General features: G+C 44.3%; 1 protein-coding gene across 1 annotated transcript; it reads left to right on the top strand.

The window, feature by feature from the left end:
- Nucleotides 1-2,192: 2,192 nt before the first annotated feature.
- On the top strand, nt 2,193-14,174 carry LOC114592993 (keratin, type II cytoskeletal 79-like). Its single transcript, XM_028721454.2, has 9 exons — nt 2,193-2,839; nt 5,075-5,295; nt 6,880-6,940; nt 7,086-7,181; nt 8,311-8,475; nt 9,444-9,569; nt 9,919-10,139; nt 11,542-11,576; nt 12,581-14,174. Exons 1-9 carry the CDS (start codon nt 2,330-2,332, stop codon nt 12,841-12,843), a joined length of 1,698 nt encoding a protein of 565 aa, XP_028577287.2. The 5' UTR covers nt 2,193-2,329; the 3' UTR covers nt 12,844-14,174.
- The last annotated feature ends 4,932 nt before the right edge of the window (nt 14,175-19,106 follow it).

A 19,106-nucleotide genomic window follows, 5' to 3' on the forward strand; every position in this document is an offset into this window, starting at 1 on the left:
TTGGGGCAGTAGCTGTTTTAGATTAGGGTACGGGCTGTCTATAAGCAAGGACGAGCCTACCACCCAAGGCTTGTCATGGTGTCATGCCATTGCCTGGATGGGCTGTGGATGGTTGATGACATGTTGGAGTGGTTTTCACTGGGAGGTGCAGGTGAGCACTACTGCTGCTCTGTCACCACTTGTCAGGTCTGTCAATCGGAGGACTAAAGCTCCAATTCGACAGCTTTCTGGGCTTATCGCAGTGAATGAACTGTAACACTTACCTGAATAAGTGCATTGTGATTCAATGTGAATAGAATTTTCAACAGTTCATATACCAGCTGTAATGCTCCCTGACTTGTGATGAGTCAAGTATCCCATTGTTCTACCTTTCTCTCTCTCTAACATTAGGGCTGGGCAAATCTCTCTATTTTAGTTTCTCTCAGTTTCCAGTCATAAGTGCTGTTTCCCACATTTCTGCATCAGTTTGAATTTTTTGTCATAATCCTAATACATTTTTTTCACATGCAGTTTTGACTGATATGCCTATTTTGGCAAGTTATCGCCCCAACAGAATGTGCTTTTGTATGCTGTTTTTACTAACTTTTGCATTTATGCAAACTTTCCTCTAGTGTATGCATTTTTTGTGTCCATCATTTGGCTGGTAAACTGCACAGCAAAATTCAGAGAAGTTCAAATGTCCAAGGAAGGTTGTGCTTCTGTTCACATACAGTTTCAAAAAGTGCAGATTAGGTAGATTAATCTTTGAATGCAAACTGAAGCAAATCTCCTTCCCATCCTATAATGTATCGCTGCTTTTTCATTCTCTTAAATAAGGCAGTTCTTCCTGCATTCCTGCCGTATCCAGGCAGATTGAAACATATGGGGTTTGGGATTGTTCAAATCTCTGTCCTATTTAAATTTTAACTGTACTGCATTTAAAATGGTAGACTCCTTGGGGCAGAGCGAGCCTACGGGACCGCCTCTCCTGGTATGTCCCTCGGAGGACCTTACGGTCCTCAAACAAAAACATATTGGAGGTTAGCCTGGCCTCAACCAGAGCAAGGGGTTTTTCGGCTGTGGCTCCAATCTGGTGGAATGCTCTGTCACAAGAGACTAGGGCCATGCGGGACTTGACATCTTTCCGCAGGGCCTGCAAGACAGAGCTGTTCCACCAGGCCTTTGGCCAGGGCACAGTCTCCTCTGGCAATCCTCACAGAACTCTAGCCCAATGGTTGCCATTAATCTGATTTGAACTGATTTTATAATGAATTGATTTTAGAATGCTGTATTATTTTACTGTTGTTAGCCACTCTGAGCCCGGCTTCGGCTGGGGAGGGCAGGATATAAATAATTTAATAATAATAATAATAATAATAATAATAATAATTATTTCTGCAAAGTGACATGCACGCTGATAGAGCTATATAGATAATCATGCTAAAAGAAAGATGGGATATAACATTTTAAAATAAAGAATAAATATACACAGTGAATGAATGAATGAATGATTGCTTTGAAAATAAAAGTGACTGAGGGGAGAAAAGAATCAAACATGCCACCTTGAGCTCCTTGGAGGAAGAGCCGGGTAAAAATGTTGTAAAGCCCACAAGAGGCCTTGCAAGCTACAAGTTCTTTCCTGTTTGGCTGAATATTGTCATTTATTTGGCGTTTCAAATTGAGGAAGTGTCTTTTTCTCTACCCAACCTCCCGCCCCTTTGAGAAATCTGAAAGTCAGATTTGATGTTGGATTTATTTCTTTTATTCCAAGAAGAAATGCCCAGATGTTTGGTGCAATTGTGAGTGTGTTATTTTTTAAAAAAAGTGAACTCTGCATGTCAGAAGGTTAATTTTGGAACCCTCTGAAAGGAGCCATCTGCCATCAAGTTTCAGAAAAGGGAGTGATGGGGATATCTCAGCCAGGGGATTATTTTCCCTGCAGGGCAAAAGAATGTCAAGGGAACCTGCCATGCCCTGCCATTCAGGCAAGGCTCACAGAGAAATCTAGTCTTAGTTGACAGAAGGGTGATGCAGGTAATCTGGGGTCGCCAGGAGTTCACTGTCAAGCTGCAGGTTCTTCTCCAGCTCTTTGGGGTGTGTTCCAGGGAAGGTCAGTTTCTGGCACAGAGCAAGAGGGAGGGTGCCAAGCACACCTAAGCTCAAGAATACAATATAAAAAAATGACTACTTTTTTTCCTCCACTCCCCTGTCACCCAGCCAACTCTCCGAACGGATAAAAAGGTAGATCTTCCTCCCTCCTGCCAGAGGGGCTCAGTTTCATTCATTACTGGGAACTCTTCCTTGGAACTTCACCGCTTACACTACCACCAAGACAACCTCTCCTCTAGCCATGTCTCGCCAGTCCTGTGCCCGGAGCATTGGAGGAGGGTTTCAGAAGAAGGGTTTCAGTTCCAGCTCTGTCTGCTTTGGGGGTGGAAGCAAAGTCAGCTTCAACACTGCTTCCATGTCCCGTGGATGTAATGTCCGTAGCGGAGGCGGTGGCTTTGGCAGCAGGAGCCTGCATAGCATGGGGGGCAGCAAAAGAATCTCCTATGGTGGATATGGTGGCGGTGGCTTTGGCGGGGGTTTCGGTGGCGCCTGTGGCCAAGGGGCTGGGGGCTTTGGAGCTGGCGGTGGCCTTGGCGGTGGCTTTGGCGGTGGCTTTGGCGGTCCAGGTGGACTTGCAATCTGCCCTCCATTCCCAGGATGCCCGCCTGGGGGCATCAAAGAGGTGACCATCAACCAGCACCTCCTGCTGCCCCTCAACCTGGAGATAGACCCGGAGATCCAAAAAGTGAGGACTGAAGAAAGGGAGCAGATCAAGACCCTAAACAACAAGTTTGCCTCCTTCATCGACAAGGTGAAATGATTTTGAGAGCATTTAACTTGCATGCAGCTCCAAGATTTTCTCTTTCTCTTTCCTTTTTGTTTTTCAGTATGAGGGCCTTTTTTTCTTGTGTACTGAGTATTGTGTCTATCAGATCTGGTCTGATTTGTATTTTTTAAAACAACAACAGCAATGAATTTCAAGGCTGAAAAATGGTGAACCCATTTTAAAAGCGTCAGTTTGCCAGTTTTGTTATGATTATTTCTAATTTGCCTTGTTACAAAATCTCAAATCAAGAGGTTTTATATTTAACCTGTATACTTCATGGAGGGGTGGTCAAATGTGAGTCCCCAAGGGCATGCCAGTCCTGAGTGTTTCAAGTAAACAGGAACATAATACAGGGCAAAAGTTTCTCTTAAAAATCTGTACCAATGTAACTGCTGTGGCTCCCTACAAAGGATTCTGGTTACTGCAGTTTGGTGAAGCAGATGCTTATTCTCAGAGATCCTTCCCCATTACAGAACTATACTTCTCAGGATGCCCTGGGGGTATGACCTGTGCAAGTACGTACTATTGACATGCCCATTTGCATAATGTTGTCAGTACTAATCAGTAAGCAGTGAAAGATAATCTGGGGAAAGGTGGGCATATGCTTCTTCCCCAGGACAATCCTGGACCAATACCCAGAAACTACCATGTTGATCCTTTAGTGACCCTATAGATAGGAAAGGGTGGAAGCTATTTTGAATCCCACTAAACTGAGGGTGTTAGATGTGCATTGATTACACAGCTGACCTGCATCATACGTGCATCAGTGATGCAACAAATCCTTGTCCCTTATTTCCTTTTCTGGTCACCTCCTCATTGCATCCCTCAGCCGCCTATTGTGACTCAAGGGTCTTGGGGAGGCTAAAAAGTAGTGGCTGCAGTACAGAACACACAACTGGAAGGTCTCCCTGCTTGTGGGCAATGCAAAGGAAAGCCTAGAATGGAGGAAGGAGATGCCTAAGTGGTGTTAGGAGAACATAAGTGGTGTTAGGAGAAAGCAACATCAGCAGGCAAGTTTGGACTAATGGCCATGTCCAGTTCTCCATAAGAGGACACTGGTCAGAATCCAGCACCTGTTGCTGTGGTTTCAGTTATCCAGGAGTTGAGCAATGTGAAGAATACCTGGATGCTTTAAAAGCCCAGAAGGTGATGGTCACACCCTCATCATGATGCAGGCAGTGGCCACATCCTCATCTCCAGAAATCAAGGACAGCCTGGCTTGTATGAGAAGGAGCAGGGCTCTTGCTCTTTAGAAGGAAACTGTGAAGGTTGGGTCAGATCACATGTGGCATAACTGAAAGTGGCTTTAATGTGGCTCCTGAAGCTTTGCGCATGAGCATGAGTGGAACAGAGCCACTAACAGTAATGAGACAATGGGCAGGTGTTGTTCTCTATCGTGTCAATTTGCTGGCACTGGAGGGAGAGGTTTGTTGACACAATCTTCTCTCCAGCCCTGAAGGTTAATAAATTTCCTCCACTATTTTAAAGATGAAAAGAGGGATGCTCATTTTGTGCCTGCAGCTGTTCCTATTGCTAGCTCAGGAGCACTGCTAAAACACCCCTGTCGCCACTATTCTTAGCTTGCTGTATGTGCATCCATTAATTCTGCATTATCCCACAGTTAAACAGTAAGCTCGTTCTTCTGGTTAAAGATATGCTAAAACAGCCTGACTTGTCTCCTGTAATATATTAACCCACTGCAACCTTTGAAATAGCAGGATGTGCATTATGCCACTGCCAACCTTGGACAACCTGGTGCCTTCCAGATGTCCTGGACTACAACTCCCATCATCCCCAGCCAGCACAGCTTCTGTACATATGCACATATTATGTTAATACATGGCAGTCCCTTCTGACATTGTTGGTTAGAGTGTGGTGCTGATAATGCCAAGGTTGCAGGTTCAATCCCCGTATGGGACAGCTGCATGTTCCTGCTTTGCAGGGGGTTGAACTAGATGGTCTTCAGGGTTCCTTCCAGCTCTACAATTCTATGATTCTATTATTTAGCTTCAAAGAAGCAGAGAAGAGAAAGTTTGCTCTATAGAAATTCACATTAGCATCATTTTTTTTAAAAAAGGAACTCCAAGCTCTTCAAAAAACCAAAACAGGGACAGAACAGGAATAGCGATTCACCCCAGAAACTGCCTTCCCCTTTAAAGGCAATTAGAGTACATGATCATAACCCTTTTTTTCTCCACCCTTATTCTTTGTTTGGTTCAGGTCCGTTTCCTAGAGCAGCAGAATAAGGTTCTGGAGACCAAGTGGAAACTCTTGCAAGAGCAGGGCCAAGGGACTGGCATTGGTCAAAAGAACCTTGATCAGTTCTTTGAGGTATATATCAACAACCTCAGGAAGCAGCTTGATTGTCTTCAGAATGAGAGGAGAGGCCTGGAATCAGAGCTGAAGAACTTCCAAGATCTTGTGGAGGATTACAAGAACAAGTAAGGGATTATAGAACCAAAAGAATTGGGTATCAATAAATGATCTTCCCCGCTGGTGCAATTGAAGGTGGATGGGCTAGGCCAGGACCAGACTACCTATTTGAAAAACCAGACCTGGCCTTTTGCTGATGCTAGCATGACAGAAAATAGAAATATTAACTTTCAATTTATTTATTTATTTTAAACAAAAGCGTATATACCCACAATTAGATAGAGTACAGAAGGCCTCAGATGTGTGTGTGTTTGGTTTGCCTCTTAGCTTGGGCACTCAACACTGAATGTTCAGTGTCAGTGAGAAGTCACAATTTGATCATGGTGTCATGTTTCTGGTGTGACCTAACGTCCTCTTGAATTTGACCCTGGTAGAAATCTGATGGATTTGGAAAGGGATTATTCTATTTTATGCTCCCAAATTCTCTGTGAGACCTTCCCTAGATCATTCACTGAGCGGAATGTGGAGTTGAACTTGAATCTCCATGGTCTACTTACTATATCACACTGAATGATCTGATTCACTGTTATATATGAGGTGACTCACGAACATAGTATACATCCTGTGTGATGTACAGAGTAACCAGGGTGTTTTTTAAGGTCTTTTTTGTAAAATCAAGTGATTGTATCTTTTTGGGGCTCTTTGCACCTTTATAATTATTGCAGCTAAGGTGAAAAACTATGGTTGATTTCCAATAACTCCTAACGTTGAAATATATGATTTTACAAATTGTTTTTGCTTTTCATTGCTCAAGACTCAATGAAGTTCAGTAACAAGATTACACTACGCTATAAGTGGGCAGGGAATACTGTGGGCTTCAGATGTTGTACACTAGAACCCTAACCATTGGCCATGCTAGCTGAGGCTGATGGGAATTGTAGCTCAAAACATCAGGGAGGCACCACACTGGCTATGTCTGCTGTAAATCCTAGCAAAAACAGTGACCCGCAGCTTGAATTCTGACAAACTGATCCATTGGGCAGCCCTAAGGTATGCATTTGGTGGCACTTGAAAATAGGTACTGTAATTTAATAAACTCTTGAGCCAGGAAAGTATGTTGTAAATCAGGATGGCGTTCAACAGAATCTTTGTTTGTCTGATGCCAAAGAATGTAGAATGCCTCTTGGCAGAGGACAGTGTCTGAAGAATGGAAACAATGAAGAATGTTCTATGAGTTATAAACCTAGGATATCAAGTAACCCACAAAATTGGGGATTGGTAATTCTCTTTCACTTGCAGGCCAAGCAAATTCACAAGGCCTTTGACTGTTAAGAAAATCTAGAAAGAAGAAGGCAGGGCTAGATGTCCTTTGCTCAACCCCACCCACTCCTGATCTAGTCTTTCTAAATAAAAATTCTGGACCAAGATTTTTTAATCAAACAATGCTGTGGAATAACAAAGCAATATTTCACACATTACTTCTATTTTATTATCTTCTGTTGCATCCAAGATTTTAGTTTCTTAAAAGAAATTGGACTTTTTTTTTTACAAGAAATTGGGGAGTGTAGATAGATGTTGGAAAAGACACACAAAACTGTGCAAATAGAAAAGGCAAGTATTTAAACCTGATGTTCTTTCTTTGCATTGACCAGATATGAGGAAGAAATTAACAAGCGCACGGCAGCAGAGAATGACTTTGTGCTCTTGAAAAAGGTAAGTGTGCCACTCTTCCTGTCTCCTTTGCAGTGATTCGGCGGTGCAAGTAGCTATTCACATACTGGCATTTAGAGGAACTGTGTGTGTGTTTGCCTCCATCATTGTGTGCAAAATATGAACTTCTCTCTGTCCTTTCCTTCAGGATGTGGATGCTGCTTACATGAACAAAGTAGAATTGCAGGCGAAACTGGACTCCTTGACAGATGAAATCAACTTCTTGAGATGCTTGTACGACGCTGTAAGTAGTCTTGCTGAGTTTTTGTGGCCTCCTGGGAGAACACTAGAATGATGCGAATTTTGGGGTGGAGTTAAGAGTGAGTGACAGGTAGAGAGTCATTTGGGAAATGGCAACTGGAGGAAGAGATATGGAAATGAGGGGTGGATATTAGAGAGGTAATGGAAGCATATGTAAAAGAGTTGGGATTGCTGTTATGAAAGTTAGGCTAGTCTAAAATGTTAGATTAGGAAATTATTCTGTATCTGATGACTACCTGTTTTGGGTGTCACATTGCTTAATTAAGTATTAGGGGTGTGCACAGGCCCTAAGTTTCCCCTTCTACCTGTGTGCTTGTAAAAATTCCAGTCTGCTTCTGAGTCACTCTGTGCTGTCTCCGCTTCGACCTGTAATTCATCTCCTGAACTACTCTGTCTAAAATGAAGCTCACAGTTTCCCCATTCACTATAATGGGAAATCTTTTATGTTCTTCATTGCTCTGCAGAAGGTGCAAAAGTACATTGCATCCTCTCCATAAGACATCCTTGCAATGCATAAATCCACATGCATGCAACATAATCTGCTGTTATGACAGCAATTTGACTAGTGTACAGTGGTACCTCAGGTTACAGACCCTTTGGATTACAAACTCCGCTAACCAGGAAGTGGTGCTCCAGGTTAAGAACTTTGCCCCAGGATAAGAACAGAAATCGCGTGCCAGTGGTGCAGCGGCAGCAGGACGCCCCATTGGCAAAAGCACACCTCAGGTTAAGAATGGTTTCAGGTTAAGAACGGACCTCTGGAACGAATTAAGTTCTTAACCCGAGGTACCACTGTATTATAACAGCTAATTTTCATGTCCAGCTTTTGGGATGCAAGAAAGTTCTAAGCATAGTTTTTAGAAGGACAGGCCTTTTGCAGGTGTGCCAATATGGACTACCACATCCATTAGTCACCTTTAGAAAAAAAAATAGACAAATGCCTCTACCAAGGGGAGAGGTAAGTGATAAAATCAACATTTATGGTGAAAAAACATGATGTGACCATGGCGCTGTCTACATATTTATTTATTTAAGGTAGATGTACTCTACACTTTAACCAAATGGACTCCCATGGCAGCTTACAAAAACCAGTAATTCGATTTCTTTGGCAGGAATTGAGCCAGATGCAGCAGACCGTTTCTGACACCTCCGTTGTCCTCCAAATGGACAACAACCGGAATCTGGACTTGGACAGCATCATTGCAGAGGTCAAAGCTCAGTACGAGGAAATTGCTCAGAAGAGCCGAGCAGAAGCAGAGTCTTGGTACCAGAGCAAGGTGAGTTCTCAGGCCTATCAAACCTTGCCAGTCTAAAATGACCTTCTTGAGCAAAAACCAAATCCAAACAAGCAAAGAAACTCTTGTGGTTCATTAATGGGAAAGGCCAAATGAACACAAGGCAATGTATTAAACTAGGAGTGATCCGACTTCAGCTCCGTGCGCTTTGCTTTATTTTAACTAGAATCACCATGGTTTTCCAATGTGTTTTACATTCGCAAAGCAAGAGTGCGGGTTCAAAATCTCTTGCCAGTTGAGCCACAACAACCCTGAATGAAGTGGTCCTGTCTATGCTTATGAACATACAATGTAGTGCGTTTCTGGAACAGACAAAAGGCCCCCATTATTTACAAAGAAGCCCACCAAACAGCAGTTGGGACATAGGAAGCTGCCTTATACTAGCTCTGACCATTGGCTCATCTGATTGAGTATTGTCTACACAGAGTGGCAGCGACTCTCTGGGGCTTACAAGCAGAGGTGGAGAACTTGTGGCCCTCCAGATGCTATTGGACTCCAACTTTCACCAGACCCAGCCAACAGGGCCAGTGATCAGTGATGCAGGGAGTTGTAGTCCAACAACATTTGGATGGTCCCAGGTTCCCCATGGCTGGTTCATAGACTTCCCCAGCCCTATATGTAGATCCTGGAAGTGATCCTAGGACCTTCCACATCCGAAGTATATGTTCTACCACTGAGCTATTGCCCTTCCCCAAGGTGCCATGTTGTCCACTGGAAACTGGCTAGTAATCTACCAGTATTGCTTCAAAATCACTTGTAGGTAAGCTTTTCATCAGGCTGGTCCACCAAGCACTGCAGAAACACTCCTTTCTTTTTTGGGGGACAACCTTGGAAGGGTGTCAGAGGGTTTGGCAAAACCTGAGCCATTGCTCAGCTGGGTTTTTGTTTGAAGAAGATTTCTCTTCTCTGACATAACACAATTTGACCCCTTTCTTCTTTCTGAATTCCAGTACGAGGAGCTGCAGCAAACTGCTGGGAAACACGGTGACAGTCTCCGTGACACCAAGACCGAGATCTCTGAACTGAACCGGATGATTCAGAGGATACGGTCTGAAATAGATAATGTGAAGAAGCAGGTAAGGCTGGAGGAATATATGCAAGATTAACCCTAGGGTGGAGGGGGGCAGAGGTTTTTATTGGAATTTCACAATCTGGTCATCTTAGTCCTGTGCTGTTGTCTTAACTGCAGCAATTCATTTAGTAACACAACTCAAGGCAAGCCAAGAGATATCAGGCTGAAGTAGGATGGCCACTTTGTTTGGGTGTTACCTCCTGACCTTGCCTTGCACACAAAAAATGGCACTCACAAATGGTTCCCAGGGGATGTAGGGGGCCGCTGCATCCAGGAGGAATGGTGCTGCTGGTATTAAAAATAAAAATGATATTTCAATAATCAGTTTTTCGAATGCCTCTCTTGCCTTTCAGTGTGAGAAGCTGCAGGCTTCCATTGCAGAAGCTGAGGAACGCGGTGAGCTGGCCCTCAAGGATGCCAGGGACAAATTGAATGAACTGGAGGTTGCCCTGCAGAAGGCCAAGGAAGAAATGACCCGTCTCTTGAGGGAGTACCAGGAGCTGATGAATGTCAAGTTGGCGCTTGATATTGAAATTGCCACCTACAGGAAATTGCTGGAAGGAGAGGAGAGCAGGTGAGTGTGATGCACAGGAAGGAGGTGTGTATCTGGACTTTGCTGAAAAGAAGACACAAAAAAAAAGGAAATCAAACTGGAGCTTTCATTGCATAACTGCTCCTCTTTCCTCTTAGAGGTGGGGAGAGGGAAGGCCATGAAATGTTTGATTGAGTCCAGCAGTTAAATTCTAAAAAGGTGAGGTGCCATGACTGAAGCCCACTTGGGAAGGCTGGTCCACGAGATCAGAAATGTAAGGGTGGGCAATGTATACCCATTGGTGAGGAAAGCATGTACTGCAGTGATGGGGAATCGTAGGATCTACAAACATTGCTGGGCTACAACTCCCATAATCTCTGATGGTTGTCCAGGCTGAGAACTGTAGTCCATCAACATCTGGAGGGCCATTGTTTGCCCATCCCTGATGTACTGCATACTGTGCACACATGTGAACTGGTCTGGCTCAGATTAAGCCATGGTTAAGCTTCATGGAATGGTAAGAGCTGAGGTTAGGCTGTGGCGGTGCAACTCCTGATTGAGAGGGCTTAGGTGGCTGTTGTGGCAAGAACAGGGGAAGTAGGGATATTGTAAGAAGGTGGCTCAGGGTACTGGAGTCCTGGGTCTTTTTTTGGGGGGGGGCTGGTTCTCTTCTCCTTTTAAAAAAGACTGATTTTTTTTGTTACTTTACTTACTGCAAAGCTAGACCCCAGCCCAAAGGCATCTATCCAAATATTTTCATTTCACTTTTAATTTGTATACCCCCTTTCTATATTGCTATATGCAAAATATACAACAAAGATCATACCTCTTACAACAATAAAATAAGTCATAATAAGAATATGAAGCATATAAAGAACACCTGCAATTTTTACTACTACTGCTGCTGCTACTACTATTACTACAAATAATAATAATAATAATAATAATAATAATAATAATAATAGAAGTACATAGCAATTCTCCTGGTGGAGAGAGGTTGGGAACGTCACAAACAAAGGCACATATCGTTCTTCTGGGGTTGCCTCTGCTTCCAGTGCTGGGAGAGATTTACAATGTGGACTGTGCAGCTGCAGCAACCACTGGAAGCTGTGGCAGGCTAGTGTGAGCTGAAGGATCATGCCTATCTGAATTGCAAGTTCTGGAAAGGGTGTCCCTGACTCTTGAAACGAAGGCCGTCTATCCAATCATGCCCACATTATTCACTAGTGATCTTGATGGCCAAGCCAGCAGCTGCACCCAGGTCTCCTGTGTCCAACCCTATCTGCTCTCTGCACTGCACAGCACTCGCTTTCGCAGTGCCTGATGATGAAAGAAACAAAGGGATTCAAAGGATTTGTTCATTATTGTTCAGCATTTTGTGTATGAATGCCCAATTGGATCTCATCTCTTGCCTAAACATCAGGTTTTTCTCTCTCCTTCACAGGATGTCTGGAGAGTGTCAGAGCACCGTGAGCATCTGTAAGTAATGACTCTGTACTCAACTTTTAAAATTAGTGGCACTATCCTATAACCAGCTGCTCTGGAAAATGGCATGCGCTGGCCCCACTGTGTCTTGATGTGGTTTTGACAACAGTGGTCATAGTAGATATGCACCAAGCTCTTAAGCACCATAAATACGGACACAGAAGGAAAGTTGTGGATGCAGAATGTGGAATCAGGGCTGTGGAAGATCCCGCCTTGCGCTGTCCTGAACACATTTTGACTACTACAAATGCAACTGTGTTGGTGCAACTCCAGTGTGCTGTAGTAACATGCCAGAAAGAGGTTGAAACTCAACAAAGTCAGGGATGATGAACTGGAGGGCCACGGTTTCTCTGTCCCCAATTTTAAATGTTACAAAAATACCACGTGGAAACAACTTTTGTATGCGATGCCGTGGTTTGCATTGCTTCGTGCTCATGGGTTGATAACATTTTTAACTTATTCAAAGCAAGCCAATGAACTTCATGGCTGAATGGGGATCGTTTTGAACCCAGCATCCCTTTAGTGCAAGGGTGGGGAACCTGTGGCCCTCCAGCTGCTGGTGGACTGTAACTCCCATCATTCTTGACCATTGGCCATGCTGGCGAGGGTTGATGGGATCTGGAGTTCAGCAACATTTGGAAAGCCACAGGTTCCCTGCTTTAGGTCTAGTTCAGTGCTTAAGCCCTTACATGCCACACACTTTCTCAACTGACTCTCATCACACGGATGACTCCTTGGCCCTGGAGGCTTCACTTGTCTTATTTTAAGATGCAAAGTAGCTGGGAGTTTTCCTTCTTTCTTTCTTCAATGACTTGCCATCTCTTCAGGCAATGGCTTGCATGCTCCACTGGTGCATTCTTGGGACAGAATGCCCTGGAACAGACATGAAGTAGCACCACCCCCAAGCTCAGTGCTAGAGAACTACATTCCAGGCATTAGTTGGCCATATTAGTCCATAAAACCACCACAATGCTAACCATGGTTGTCTTCCTTTCTAGCTATGGTTGGCTCCTCTAATACTTCTGGCGGTGGATATGGTGGTGGATTTGGAGGTGGATTTGGAGGTGGAATGTGCTATGGAGGAGGATCTGGTGGCCTTGGTGGATTCAGCTCTGGAAGCGGAAGAGGTGTTTGCAGCATAGGAGGTGGGGGAGCTTGCTCTGTCGGCGGAGGATACGGAGGAGGATATAGTTCCGGAGGCACCATTGTGAAAAAAACCACCACATCCTCCACTTCCATCAAGTCTTCAAGCAGGAAATAAGAAGCAACAGGTGCAGTGATGACAACATCAGCATGGATGAAAGAACCATTTTTCTGAAGACATCTGCAAAGCCACCCTGAACAAAATCTTGGCGCCTTTCAGAAAAATGGACTGTGCCCCTTATGGCCCTTATGGCTGCTCTCCCAGGATATTTTTTAAGTCTTGCATTGTTTGGGTGGGATACAGACTGACTTAGCTGAACTTAAGTACCATTGAGTTCTGTGATTCCTGTCATTGCTAACTTGTCTCATTTATGTCAGTGGGACCTTAGTTCATCTAATGTCTTCAGTATCCAACCCAAGCAACCCAACCCAAACTTAGTCTGTAACCCACCCTTTGTTCTTAACTCATTGTTGACACATTTCATGCCCCTAACGTAATTAGGTCTAGTCAACAGATGTGTAATATGTGAAGGCTGTGTTTGCATGAACAAGGGCAAACAGTATTAGGTAGTCCTATAGAGGTTATTCTAGGCAATGTGTACCTTGCTTTTGTACCATTCACACATCTTTTATGTAGAGCAGCACTCTGCCCTGTGGCCTACAAGGAGGAATATCTCTATCCAAGGTATCCCAGAATTCTCATTGGCTGTGTTTCAACTGAGGAGACACTTTTATCTCTTTGGTGGATTGAAACACCTGGAACAGGCTTCACTCTGGATAGGTACGGTTCACACGAGAAAACAATTCTAGGAGTCAGGTTGTTTGATTCTCATAACGTTTAAAGAGTACTGCTATTTTGTCTACATTCTAACTCCTCTGAATGAAACCTGATGAGGAAATAATGTGAATTACATCAAAAACTGCTTATGTGAACACAGCCTTCATGTTTTGCTCATTCATGCAAATCAGTGCTATTTTTCTAGAAAAAAAGAGGTGCTGGAACTCACCATGAGCACCTCCCTCATTCTCTTAAATGGCAATGGTGCCCACCTGAGAGGTTCTGGAGAGTTCTGGCTGGGGGAAAAATGCCCTGATACAAATGAATATCTTTCCAGCTACTCTCCTGTGATTACCTGCCTGTGGTTTTGCTGAGTCATAATGGTTACTTACTTAAATGAATATGCAAAATACCTGCAGCTGAAAGGTAGGGGCATGTGATCTTGCCAAAGTCACACTCCTTTAAGTCCCATTGACGCCAATGAGAGAGCTTAAGCATATGCTTAAGTCATTCCTATTGAAAGCAAGACGACTTATCCAGATTTAACTTTAGCTGCTTTGTGCTCCACATTCTCTCTTTCTTTTTGTAATGGCCTTGAAAATCTTTTTGTTTTGGTGGTGATTCCTTTCCTCTCGCGTGTGATCACTTGCAGCTCATTAAACTCTAAGTGAAGAGAACAATGGTGTCTTCTGGGTTTTTGCCAAGAGCTTTTACGCTGGGATAGTAATTATGAAAGCCTTAGGATGGAGGATAAGGCTTTCAATGACTACTAGCCATGATGACCTTCTTCTGCCTCCATTGTGAGAGGTAGTGTGTCTCTGTATACCAGGAAGTGGCAAATTACAAGAGTGGAAAGTGTTCTTGCACTCAGGTCCTACTTGCAGGTTTCCCATAAGCATCTACCGTCTTTCCCCAAAAGTAAGACATCCCCTGAAAATAAGACCTACTTCCAGTTTTGCCTCTCGCTGTAATATAAGGCACCCCCAGAAAATAAGACCTCCCCAATAATAAGGCCTCCCCCGAACATAAGGCCTCCCTGGAATATAAGGCCCCATAAGGCGTCTGACTCCTCTGGACCGTAGCGGCGGACGCCGCCGCGCAGCTCACTGATTGGCCACAGTGCAGCCATTGCTGTTCAGGCAGTGCAAGGTCTCTTTAAATCAGAGAGCCCGCACCACCACCAGGACAAGCTGCCGCCTGCCGCTCGCTCTGCCCTGACGGAGTCTGGCTGACTCACAATTAGACAATAAATGTGTACCGTATTCTTCCTCGTGGAAAAATAAGACATCCCCTGAAAATAAGACCTAGCGCATCTATGGGAACAAAAATAAATATAAGACACTGTCTTATTTTCGGGGAAACAGGGTAGTAGCCACTGTGAGAACAGTTTCTCTCTGTGTGTGTCTCCATTCTCTGCTGGAACAGAAGATGGGGTTGGGGTCCATTCCCATCGCAGGTGTGAACTTCACAGCCCAAACTTCCAGTAACAGGCCAAGCAAGGCAGAGGGAGGTGGAGAAAGGGCTTTAGAGGGGGATGGCAGAATAGGAGGCTTTGGAGGAGGGGGCAGGGAAGTGGAGGCAGATGTAAAACTGGGAGGGCAGGCAAGGAATTGATGATGGAGGGGACAGGGCAAGATAGACTGAAAGGGACTGACACATGGCACAGAGCTTGACAGCGGGAGGATCTTCTAATCTGGAGTATATACATACCACAAGCATTGGACCCAGGCCTGTCTGTGACTCCAGATTCCATAATGCCCTTTAATCACCCTGTTCAAAAAAAAGTGCAAATTAGGTAATTTCTCATTAAAATGCAATAATAATCCAATTTGCCCCTCTATTCCTAATTTTGAGAACCTTCTCAAACATCAATTTCCAGGATTCTTCGAGAATAGCCATGAAAGTTAAACTTGTGGAAAACTTTGTAGCATAAATGGCCCCCAAAGCTGAAGGGCATTTCCATTCAAATGGTGTTTGTGTGCCACGTCATGTAATCAGTTATATGGGGTGGGGCTTACCTGCTCCCCACGTACTTTATTCAAGTTAGCACCCCTGGTAGAACATCTGAGATTGCAGCAGCATGACTGAAGTAGAGTCATGTGCACAGGATTGCGCATGCAAGTGAGACCTTCCCTTAAGTGGGAAACCTCATGCTGATTCACCTTTTGCTGAGACGGCCAAATGAACGGCTAGTGTCTCGCCTTAGTTTTGTAACTTTATGCTACCAAGCGCTTAACCACCACCCACAAGGAGCAATGAAAGACGTGCGGCTTCCCTCAAGGAACTCCTCCCACTGGCTTTGCAAACCTAGATTTCAGTTTCCTTTTACACCAAGTACACAATGTTCTTGCTCTGTTAGATAATCAGATAGAAGCAAGAAAAATGGGACAGTGACAAACCACTGGATTTTCTCTTAGCAGAACGATAGAATACAGGGGTCAGCAAACTTTTTCCGCAAGGGGCCGGTCCACTGTCCCTCAGACCTTGTGGGGGGCCAGACTATATATATATATAGGGGGACTGAACGAATTCCTATGCCCCACAAACAACCCAGAGATGCATTTTAAATAAAAGCACACATTCTACTCATGTAAAAACACACTGATTCCTGGACCATCCGTGGGCCGGATTTAGAAGGCGATTGGGCTGGATTCGGCCCCCGGGCCTTAGTTTGCCAACCCATGCAATAGAGGAAAAAACCTAGTAAATGAAATCGAAGGGAATGACCTCTTGCCAAACAGCAAAGCAAAAGTTACACAAACATGAGTAAGTGCACATATGCTTATGTACATGAAGTGTACACTAGTTGTGATAAGATTATGGGTCTTCTTCATTTTCTCCCACGTGAGCAACAATGGAGGAGTGGGATTGAATTGACAGCCCCATTTGCAACTTCCACATGTATATTGACTTTGGAAAACAGGTGGAAAGGTCTATCAATGGCTAATTAATCTTGAAGGCTGAAAAACAGAGCCGCCATTTTTCAAGACAGTGTATGCGGAATTCAATGTCATACTGCGCTGAACATTGTGTCAGCACAAACATTGCAGTTTGACAGATGGAATTATCCCCCTTTCCTCCCCTCACATTGTTCTGGGGATTCTCCTGACCCCAAAAATTATTTGGGGGGCATCAGAGGGGGCACAGGGAGGGAAGTGTGGTGGAGGCCATTCTATATCTTTGAGTACTAAATATGAAGTTTTGTCACTTTCTAAGAAGCCTTATCTGTCTCTGGGCAACTTGAAGCCCTAGGTTTGATGAGAGAGAGAAGAAAGGCTTCTCAGCCAGCTTAATTGCTGGGATGCAGAACAGTGGCGTAGCGTGGGTTGTCAGCACCCGGGGCAAGGCAAGTAATTTGTGCCCCCTAACCCGTGGATTTGCGCCCCCTAACCCTAACCCCCAGATGTTGCGCCCAGTGCGGCCGGCCCCCCCTGCACCCCCCACGCTACGCCACTGATGCAGAACATTGTGTAGCTTTTTGCAGTGCCTTTTTGTTATGGAAACACTAAACTAAACTAAACTAAACTAAAAACTAAACTAAACTAAACAACACTAAACTAGATGGCCTTTTGTACTTTGAAGGTCATCTATTGCATTTAGCTGCACATAGGATAGGTGTTAGGGATGCGCTGTGGGTTAAACCACTGAGCCCTGGGCTTGCTGATCAGTAGGTTGGCGGTTCGAATCCCCATGACAGGGTGAGCGCCTGTTGCTCGGTCCCAGCTCCTGCCAACCTAGCAGTTTGAAAGCACCTCAAAGTGCAAGTAGATAAATAGGTACCGCTCCCGAGGGAAGGTAAATGGCATTTCCGTGTGCTGCTCTGGTTTCTCCAGAAGCGGCTTAGTCATGCTGGCCACATGACCTGGAAAAACCGTCTGTGGACAAACATTGGCTCCCTCAGCCAATAAAGCGAGATGACCACTGCAACCCTAGAGTCGTTCACGACTGGACTTAACTGCCAGGGGTCCTTTACCTTTACCTTTTAGGACAGGTGTTACCAGGTTAACTCATTTATTTACAGCATTTACAGGGCTCTTAGTGAAGGCTCTTAATGAAGGCCTCTCTAATTGAGAAGGGGGAGGGAGGCTGAAGGCTGAGTTGTCCTTAAGTGAACTCACAAGGTCTGAATTACAGTTTTCTTAGGAAACAAGGAAGAAAAGGAGGGGCTGGGGGCAAGAATGGGAATATACTAAGGAGTTCTCTCTCTCTCTCTCTCTCTCTCTCTCTCTCTCTCTCTCTCTCTCTCTCGTTTGCAGAAGTAGCATGTTACTTTCCATTTCCTCCTTGTAGATCTGCATTTGTATACTACCAATTCTTCCACTGGTTGGTACAAAACATCCAAATCAAAGTTGAGCCTTAAGGCTGATAATCATAATAAAATCTGGAGTTGTCTAGAGTTACCTCCAGTGATGCAAGAGACACATTATCTCTAAGTTGATTCATTGGCTTCTTTTGATATAGGGTTCTTGCTGACTTAACACCTTCCGTGTTCTCTAAGGTACAGTGCCTGGGAAATGAGTGTTGCTGTTTGTTTGGTTTTTTTAAAAATTAGTGAATCACTTACATGTTCTTGGTTGTTGTTGGTTTTTTCCCATCTGTAGTTGGGTGTGACAGCATTGTCACTGGGACAATGCCATTCACATGTTAGGGGAAAAAATAGGATGGTGTCCTATGAAAATAATGGTAAGTGTATTTGTATTAAGGGAACAGGGGCTCCCTCAGTCCTCCTCATATACACAAGAGCTGCATTTGCAGAACTAAGGGCTCAACCATATTTCTGCTTGTCCTGCACCACAAAATCATGGGCCTGAGAGGTTTTCCAGAAGTGTGGCTGAGCCCTCAGTGTACCTTTACCAAAGGTGTCATGGGTTTTGAAGACACTCAAACTCAGGACGAAAGGGAGAAACGTGCTAAGAGGAAGGCACGCTTGGCAAATCCACACCATGATCAACTCCTGCTTGGAAACAATTGTCCCCACTGTGGAAGGACGTGTGGATCCGGAATTGGCCTCCACAGTCACTTACGGACTCATTGTTAAAACCGTGTTTATGGAAGACAATCTTACTTGGCTACGAGGGATCGCCAAAGAAAGAAGAAAGTACATGGGAAACCTCTGCTGCCGATATGAGCTAAGGGTCCTCCACATGTTCACTGGAGCCTGTGGATAGGGCTGTCAGTCTAGAAACCCATTATACAGACATTAAAACTCACTGTAAACATCCATAATTAAAATACACAATAAAACTATCTCATTAAAATATCAAAATGTAAGTATCCATAATTAATGCACACAATAAAAGAATCCAATTAAAACAAGATGGCTTTGAAAACAGGAGACTCAGGTTGAGTTCAGGTAGCTAAATATAGCTGCAGTCCTAAGGTCAGGGAGGGGAATTTGGAGGTGGTTCAACCATTGCATTCTGTGCCCTGCTGGTCTTGAACTGTCAGGGCAGAAATGAAGGTAGAGGAAAGCTCTGTGTGCTTTTGCCCATTTCCTGAAGTCAAATTTTAAAATATTATATATATATATATATATTCTCTCCACCCATTGGAAATGGAGGAAAAGATGCCCCCATTACTTCCCCATTTGGAGAGGCTCAATG

Source organism: Podarcis muralis, chromosome 2 (genome assembly GCF_964188315.1).
Source record: "Podarcis muralis chromosome 2, rPodMur119.hap1.1, whole genome shotgun sequence".
In the NCBI taxonomy this organism is placed as follows: domain Eukaryota; kingdom Metazoa; phylum Chordata; class Lepidosauria; order Squamata; family Lacertidae; genus Podarcis; species Podarcis muralis.